The sequence below is a fragment of the Seriola lalandi genome, unplaced genomic scaffold, assembly GCF_002814215.2.
Source record: "Seriola lalandi dorsalis isolate HSWRI2012SDOR001 ecotype SW California unplaced genomic scaffold, Sedor1 jcf7180002054441, whole genome shotgun sequence".
Taxonomy (NCBI): Eukaryota; Metazoa; Chordata; class Actinopteri; order Carangiformes; family Carangidae; genus Seriola; species Seriola lalandi.
The window spans coordinates 172875-181894 of NW_019524994.1; the positions used below are offsets into that span (position 1 = coordinate 172875).

Here is a 9020-nt window from a genome sequence, read left to right on the forward strand (position 1 = left end):
GTGAAGTCCTCAATAAACCACTGGAATAACACTAGTTTTACATGTATTCTAAAATACTGAGGAGAGAGATGAGAGTTACCTACACCAACTCTGATGAAAGTTCACAGCCACTGTGGGAAAAACATTTTATCTCCAACCTTCTCTAACACTCTTACAGTATTTAAATGTACTTCAACACCTCAGCAGTATCAGACGCTGGCAGTCTCGGGATGAATGAATCAGGATTTTCCCTCAGCAGTTCATTCCTAAATTCTCTCCGAGTCCTCACTGAAAACTTTCGATGACCTCTTTACGACTTAACATACTATTATCTCACTTGGGCCGCAGGAATTATCATCTGTGCTTGCTCTGCTCTGCTGTAAGTGGCCATGTGTGCAAACGCTTACTAAAGCAAGTCTGCATTTCTGCTCTCGTGCATTAAGCCTAATGTAGTCTAGTGGGCATGCTTGTTGAAAAAAATAAAAATAAATGTGCGCAGAGTAAAGCAACAATGTCAGATCACTGCACAAACCATTTTTATGATGCTGAGGAAAAAAATCAAAACACAAGACAAAGTAGAGCACTTAGGGCTGTTTAATAATGCATCCCACCCAAAATTCTTTACTTCAACGGGGAGCAAAGTGGTCGACAGAGGTACTGAAAGCTGATCTCCACACACACTGTCTGGGTGGAAACGCTCAGCAGCCTCAACAACACAGCTCCTTTTGTCTCTTTCCAATGTAACTGAGAGTCTGCGTCTTTCTTTGAACAATAAGAACAAAACTGGCTGTACACAAAATAATCACTGCCTGTAGTCTAAATAGTTATCTGGGTCAAAATTCTCATCTGCATACCATGCCAAACAGCTCTAATGAACGCCTGCCAAACTGTCATCTGTGCACAGTGAAAATGAATGAGGGAAATAATTAAAGGCATAAATGTCCAAACCCACTAAATACATCAGTTTACTGGAGAAAAAACAAGTTACTACAACATCATTTCATTGCACTACAACTTCACAGTTACATTTTAATTGTGTGTGTATATATATATATATATATATATATATACACACACACAGCATGTATGTGTATGTATATATATATATACATACATACACAATCCTGACTCGTAAAATGACAATAAAGCTTAATGGTGATGATGGTGTTAGTGACTATGAAATAGCTGTTTATCTAAAATAGTCAAATGTTTTCTTGAAACATGTTTACATACTCCAGCCGAAAGTTGACATCTCGCTGTAGTTGTAGTTTTTCTAATTCAGACAAAAAACGGTTGAGCCAAACACCAAGGAGGGAAGTGTACACACACATGTCCACGCTGATCTAAGATACAGTCTGAGTACCCCGGTGTCCAAGAGCCCAGAACTCGCCACAATGTTTTTGATCATTCATATTTAGGAGATGGACTTGTGTAAATAGTTCTGTGGCTGAAGACGCTATGAGGGAGCAACCGTTAACTGTAATGTTACTGTAAATCCGCTGCAGTTATACCCAATTTTTAATTTAGGGCATAATTTATCTCAAAACTAGCAACCAAGAAAGCCTGCGTCTGTGCCATAAAACACATAAAACAAAAGTGAAAAAACTTTCAGAGGGTTGTTTTTGAGGAATATACAAGCAAATGTATCATTCAAAGGTACCAGCTGGTTTTAGACAGTTTGGATGCCATCCTCTTTTAAACCAAAGCAAAGAACGTCTTTCACCATTTTCCAACCAAGAGCAGCAACAAAAGTTGGAGTTCAGTTCATTTTTATTTCCCACCTAAAGACCAGTGAAGACGGTGTAAGTAACTCGGTACCTGTTTTTGATGCTGCAGGTGCTGATCGGGTGACGGCAGAGGGATTATGGGCACCGGATCCGGGACGTCCCCTGGAGTTTGTGGTAAACACATTCTGTCGTCTCGATCTGACTCCCCCTCCACCTGCTCCGTTATCACTCCCAGCTCTGGGATGCCCTCCAACTTCTCAAACTGGAACAGATGATACAGCCATGAAAAGCTGTGTTTCAAATTATGCACTCATTTTTTTTTTTTTTTCCTGTACCAACACATTCTGTTCCAGGCTCACAGTCGCTGAGCCTATCCCAGCATGCAATGGGTAAAAGGCAGAGAAATACCCTGCATGAGTTTCCAGTTTTATACCAGTCCATCACAGTACTAGTCCGTTTGAATCGGGCCATTCTCTCTTGTTTTATAAAAGTAAGAGGCATCATTCAAATTCTAAATATGAGCCTGCTGAAGCACTTTCACTTTTAAAAATAAACTTGACTTGAGAAAACGTTCTGCTGGGATTCAGTCAAGTCAAGGACGTGTGGTGAATATCCAGAAAGGTACACGTGAACTCCTCACTGCTGCATCACCTGCAGACACAGAAAGGTTTCCTGACAAGATGCTGCATGAATAAACCGATGAGTCAGGACTGAACCAAGAAATATTACATTCAGTTGAAACTCGAGATAAAATAAAGTCTGTGGCATTACAACACATCTTGATAATCTCCGTGTGTGATTAATTACGATTAATATTACATAACAAAGCAAACTGATTTATGTTGTATGACAACCATGAAAGTGGTTTGTTCAGAATAAGCAGGAGGAACTGGGTGGGCAGCGTGAGCAGTGATATCCAGCACTGCTGAGAAAAGATCAGTGATAACAGAAACACAATGTCCATCCGCAGAGAAATCACCACAGGCCAAACTGCTCTGTGATCTCTGGGGAGGTGTGAAAAAAAAAAAAAGAAGCAAAAAATCCAGCAAAACATGAATCTCACAAATTACAAGTTTAATCAACCAGAAGAAGACAACACAAAAAAAAAAGTGGCGCATCGACGGCCGGATCAACAAGCCGAAAACAGATGGAGTTGCTCAATCAGCCGGGCAACGAGTTGACCAGACTATCAATCAGTACCTGCAGCGGTACCTGCATCCTGCTGGGAAGTACAAGATTGGAAGTGATTCAGGATGAGTTATCTGTTTCCATTTTCACCACCTCATCCATAATGATCGATTCAGACTTTAACCTGACGCACTGGTGCTTCCCGGGCGAAGAGCTGTAACGTAACATGTACTGCGTTTGTAACATTCATCCATTTTCTACCGCTTATCCTCTAGTAGGGTCGCGGGGGGGCTGGAGCCTATCCCAGCATCTTTTCGGGCGAGAGGCGGGGTACGCCCTGGACAGGTTGCCAGTCCATCGCAGGGCAAACACATAGAGACAGACAACCATTCACACTCACAGCCACACCTATGGTCAATTTAGAGTATCCAATTAGCCTAGTCCCCATTTTGCATGTCTTTGGACTGTGGGAGGAAGCCGGAGTACCCGGAGAGAACCCACACTTGCACGGCCGAGCCGTGGGATCGAACCCGGAACCTTCTTGCTATGAGGCGACGGCGCTAACCACTGCACCACCGTGCAGCCCGCATTTGTAACATCATAACCTTAATTTAGACTCAGCTGTTTTTTTAGTTTATTAGGTGCACCTAGTTGAAACTAATGCAGTGTAACACAAAAGTGCTGCAAGAAGTGCTTCTGTTATTTCGCCTACCCTCACTAATATAACTAAGGTGGACAAAATAAGAGAAACACAAGTCAGTTTAATTCAACATCACAAACTGCAGCCTCTAAAATGTTCATTGTGTTAAATCAACACCTTTCTAAAACCATTTCAACAAAAACTGAACATTATGACTTTGACAAAAGGAGCTTTTAATGCAGGACTGTTGCATTGGACTGCATTAGTTTTAGCTAGGTGTTCCTAATAAACTGGTAACTGAATGTGTCCATGTACTGAGGGTTGTTTTGATATTTGGCACCATATCTACAGGCTAAAGTGCAATTCTTCAACAAAAGAACCAAAGAGACGTTTAACTAAGTTTATTTACCATTCAATACTGGGAGGACCCAATAATCAACATCCATCCACAGAGACACTTCTGAGAGACGCATATCTGTGTATCTTAATGGGTGATTCAACATGAAACACAATTGAAGTTAGCGTGTAACATTTTTCTGTGTTCAGACTGATTTTGCTCCTGATCCTATGCACCTGTCGATAAGACTCTCCGAAGAAACTGTTAGTACCTGCTTGTGCTCAATTAAATAATCCGTTGGTGGATTGTTTCATTTGCTTTTTCAGAGCTGCTCTTGTTCAGCCATCATCCATTTCAACTTATTAAAACCTCTGACTCACCTCTGGGTGCGCCGTCTCCTCTCCGGAGTCGTCCTTGCGGCTGAGCCTCCAGTGCATGAGGATCCACCTGAGCTTCATGTAGAAGATGATGGTGTTGCGTCTGAACAGGCGAACCTCTTGCTGCAGCATGGCCCTCTCCTGAGTCCAGGGCACCTCATGACTCTGAAGCCCCTGCAGCTCCAGACCTCCACGCTGGGCCTCCAGACGCAAAAGCTCATCTTCCTGTTGTGAAACAGATCGGGAAGGAAACTGAGAAACATACTGGGCAAAGGTTTTAATTAAAAACAGATTCAAATACTTTTTAATGATGCTTTCGTCACGTAAGTCACATTAGATAAGTGATGTGAATAATGTATCCTGTCATTTCCATAATGTTGGATATTTTTGTATATGTGTTGTATAATAGGATTATTGGATTTAAAGTAGCTAATACTTATCATTACCTGAAAATGACTATATTCTATAATAAAACTTTTATTCAAAGTTGTTACAAAAATGTATGATGTCAGTTGTGTTGTATATGATTATTTTCATTACTGATTAATCACTAGGTCCATTAAATGTCAGAAAACAGTAAAAAATGCTCAAGTTGACATATTCAAACTGCTTGATTTGTCCGACCAACCGTCCAAAGCTCAAACACATTTGCTTTAATATCAGAAGGTTGAGAAAACTAATACATTTTGTTTTATATTTTAATTTGAGAAGCAGGAATCTGAGAATGTTTGGCATTTTATCTAAAAAAAAAAAAAGCTATCAAAGTTGTTGTGGATCTTGTATGCAGTCTGATTGATTGACTAATTGTCTCAGCCCAAAATGATGCTGTAGATTTTGTGTGCTTAACATGACAGATATTATTTTTTAAACAGAGACCCACACTTGCTTTTTGTTTTTTTAATTTAAAAGATCACTTCGTAAATTAGATGTCACGTTTATCATATTTTAAATCCCATATTTGCATGAATGATGTCAGGTTGTCATGCTGCAAGAACAAAACAGCGGTTTTATGGAAATTGCATGTGTCAGATTGAAGACAGTGTAATTTAAATTTCAGTGTAAAGCAAATTACAGGTATGAATATCAAATCTGAAATCCAAAACTTTCTTCCCTCCCAAGCGGTGGACTTAATTAAAAGTATGTTCCAACTTTAGCTTTAAGATAGCAGAGCCAGTGAAGTGTGATACTGCTGGGCTTATGCTCATGTTCATAATCTAAAGAAACTCAAACGTGGCGTGACTGACTGACTGCTTTAATTGTACCTGAGGCAGAGACACGACGGCCTCCCGCTCCTCCGTCGCTGCTCTCAGCCTTCGCTCGTGATCCAGACGAAACTGGATGTCAGAAGCAGGCGTGTCCCGGAGCTGAACCCACAACACCACAGTCCACAGTTACTTCACCAGCACTTTGGATAAGTTACATCACATATTGATATCTCACTACAACACCAACAGGGATTTGAGTATGAGACGATTATACTTGATTATATTTGCTCTCTTCATTTTCCGCAGCTAAACAAAAATTTCACAGAGCAGGACTAAAAAACCTCAAATGAGATCTGACCCTTCTTCTACAACATCTCAGGAAATAATTATAATTTAATGCTGCACATTTCAGGCTGGACTAAGCATTTCTTCAAAGAGCAACATCTAAGTCTTAAACGAATAGTTTGACATTTTGGGAAATATGCTCATCTACTGTCTTTCAGCTTGCTAGCTTAGCTTAGCATAGAGACTGGAAACAGAGGCAAACAGCTCTATCGAAAGGTCGGGCTACGTGTACGTCTAAAATTGACTAATTGAAATGTCATATCTTGTTCATTTAAGTTAGATTTTGTTACCTTAGGACAGAGCTAAGATAGCTGTTTTCCAGTCTTTATGCTAAGCTAAGCTAATTGTCTTCCTGGGTCCAGCTTCATATTTACCATACACTGAGAATTGTATCGATCTTTTTCATCTAGCTCTCAACAAGAAAGCGTATAAGCAAGTTTCCCAAAATGTAGAACTATTTCTTTAAGTCATCTGCCACCTTCTCTGAATTAAGACAATACACTGTATGTGGAGACTATGATTTTACTTTACTGGAACTGCTTTACCATACTTTACTGTAAATTCTCACCTAAAAAATGGTTTATATCATGAAAATAAAAGTTGCTAAACATTAATAATATCGCTATTAGTCATCTTGTGTTAGCTCCAAAAATGCTTTTAATTAACAGAAAATCTTATATGCAAAAACAACTGAAGTAGGAACTTAAGGAATGTCAGGTTTGATTGTTTTTACTACAGGTGAAAAAATGCTCAGAGGGAAATGAGATGCTGATGTTTATGGTATTGAATGTAATGATACTTCTTCAGTCGTCAACTTGTTTTGAAGACATCCCTGGGGCGTCTTTCTTTCCTAACAAAAAAAAAAACCAACCAGCATGCAGACTCACAATTTGAAAATTGCAGCAGTTTATAATACGATTTCTTTCCTCTATCCTGTGCTGGGCTGTTCCTGCACTCTCCAACAGTAAGTTGAGCTGTGCAGTGTGTCCTGACCCTGGATCACCTCCCTGTCAGCCCAATGTCAAATGCAAATCGCACAGGCCTACAGTACAGCGCTAATCCTGCCATATCCAAGCTGCTTTGCCCATTCATTAATTTCACCTCACAGATTACACTGCGGCAGAAAGCACGGGGACAAAAAAGGAATCCGCACGAATGTGCCATAACTGTAACTGTAATAGTTATGTGTCACATCGCCGCTGCCAGCGCCCTGCATTACATAACAACGGGCAATTTCTCTCTGAAAACAAGCATGAGGCAGCGATTATGAATCACAGTGTCCTGCGATTACACAGCCGGTTTATTAAACAGCCGAGTCACTGAAGGGTTTAACCGACCTGAAGCAATGTAACCACTTGCCTCTTTCATTTTCTGTGTGTGTGTGTGTGTATATATGTAATATGAGCTGTAACACTTGTTTGAGGGCTGCACTTTTACGTGTGTTTAATTTTCTGATTCAGGGCATCACTACAGAGTCCACCATGTGCAGACGCAGCTGTGAGACACTGAGTGCATTAGAGCTGCAACGGTTAGCCGATTAATCTGCAACTTAGCAAATAATCATTAGTCGTTTCTTATGCAGAATGTCCAATATGTCTATCTCCACATTGAAATCATGACAGGCATTTGTTTTACTATTTTGTGGCATTTTATAGATAAAACAATTCATCTATTAGTTGAAAAAAAGTATTGGCAGATTAATCAATAAAGTAAATAATGATTAGTTGCAGCTAAAGTGCATAAATAAGCCTCACAAGTCATGTCCATATAATGTAACTGTGCATGCCTGGTGTGGTGTCTCACTGTTACAGAGGGAAACAAACCGTCTACCAGCAGATCAATTTTTGAGAACGCAACACACGACTGACAAATTTGGCACGACGAATGAGCTAAAGTTTCTTAATTGGTATAAAACAGGTTAACCCTCTTAACTCTGAAGTGCTATGCAAACTACTTTGTTCTTCAAAGAAGTAAATCAATCACAAAATGTCCAGGGGAACATGGAACAAATTATAAAAAGCAAGAAGAGAATGCTAAATCAAAGTTGGAAATAAACATCAGTGGCTGTGGGAGTGGATATTTAGTGTGAAGGTAGAGCGAGTGGATGAAGTGAAATCGTGTTCAGCATCAAAAAGTGACTGTGGCTGGAGTGTCACTAGACATGCTGGACTGAGCGGCCTTCTGATATTAACAAACCCCTTTATGAAACTGTGATAATTCATTCCCCTATAATTCATAATGAGACTAATTTGTATGAAAAATACTCAAAAACACATAAAGGGCTTTTTGGTTCAGACGATCAACATTTTCAGAATTAAGTTTAAAAAGCATACATGCAGTAGAGAGATTTATAAGTATTTCTCTTTCATCAGTCTTCTTCAGTAAATAATTTGTAAAGTCAAACTTATCACTTTTGACCTATACCCATAATTGCTTTGCTATTGAGCAGTAATTATTGCCTCATTGGTTGCCAATAGACAAACAAACACTCCAAAAATAAACCCCAGAACACTAATTCTGTGCAGGGACTAGCAGGGACGCACTGCATCGGTTATCGGCCAGATGTGACTGGTCCACATTAAATACAGCAACGTCATTATAAAATTCAGCCTTTTCTGCTTCTATCGGTTACATTCGGTCCCTCACCGTGGTCAACCGATTTTTAGCACCAAAGCAATCTCTGGTCTCATGTTACTTTAGATAAAAATGACCCTGAGGAGATCCACACAAGTTAACAGATTTCAAATTTCAACTGCAGATACCAAGAGCTGAGGTTCTGTAATCGATACTGGAAGAGGGAAAGTCAGATCCAAGTGCATCCCAGTTGATCAGTGCATGCATCAGTGTGTTGAAAATTACATGCTTCAGTTAGTTTTGGTGTTGATTTTCAGAGTGTCCATTGACCCTTGAATTTTTGTTGCTCTACAGTTGAGAATGTGATAAGATTTTGGTTTGAGGAAGGAATTGTAAGAAAATAGCGTCCAGATTGATGCTTTAGACTCAGACACAGAAGGCCCATGTATGGGGCTCACAGTGGAGCCAGTGTTAACTCAGTCCCACAGGTGGAAGGGGAGATGGAGGAGGGAGGAGGCACTGACCTCTGCTCTTAAAGCCAGGGGCCTGTGGTACCTAGTGAGTCCCGGGGCTCCCCTGCTCTGGGCCTGGCCCCCACCCTGGCTCTGGCTCTGGGGCTCCACGCCTCGCTCCTGTCCTAGACGCCACTCCAGCTCATCCCTCTGACCGGACTGTGAGTGACGTGGGGTGGGAAAGGGGAACGAAAGG

General features: G+C 40.5%; 1 protein-coding gene across 1 annotated transcript in view; it reads right to left on the bottom strand.

The window, feature by feature from the left end:
* Positions 1 to 9020, bottom strand: part of mtcl1 (microtubule crosslinking factor 1) — a 73138-nt gene that overhangs the window by 22988 nt on the left and 41130 nt on the right. Inside the window, 4 exon segments of the mRNA XM_023410873.2 lie at positions 1798 to 1968; positions 4192 to 4413; positions 5451 to 5552; positions 8837 to 8983. Coding sequence (XP_023266641.2) covers positions 1798 to 1968; positions 4192 to 4413; positions 5451 to 5552; positions 8837 to 8983 — 642 coding nt within the window.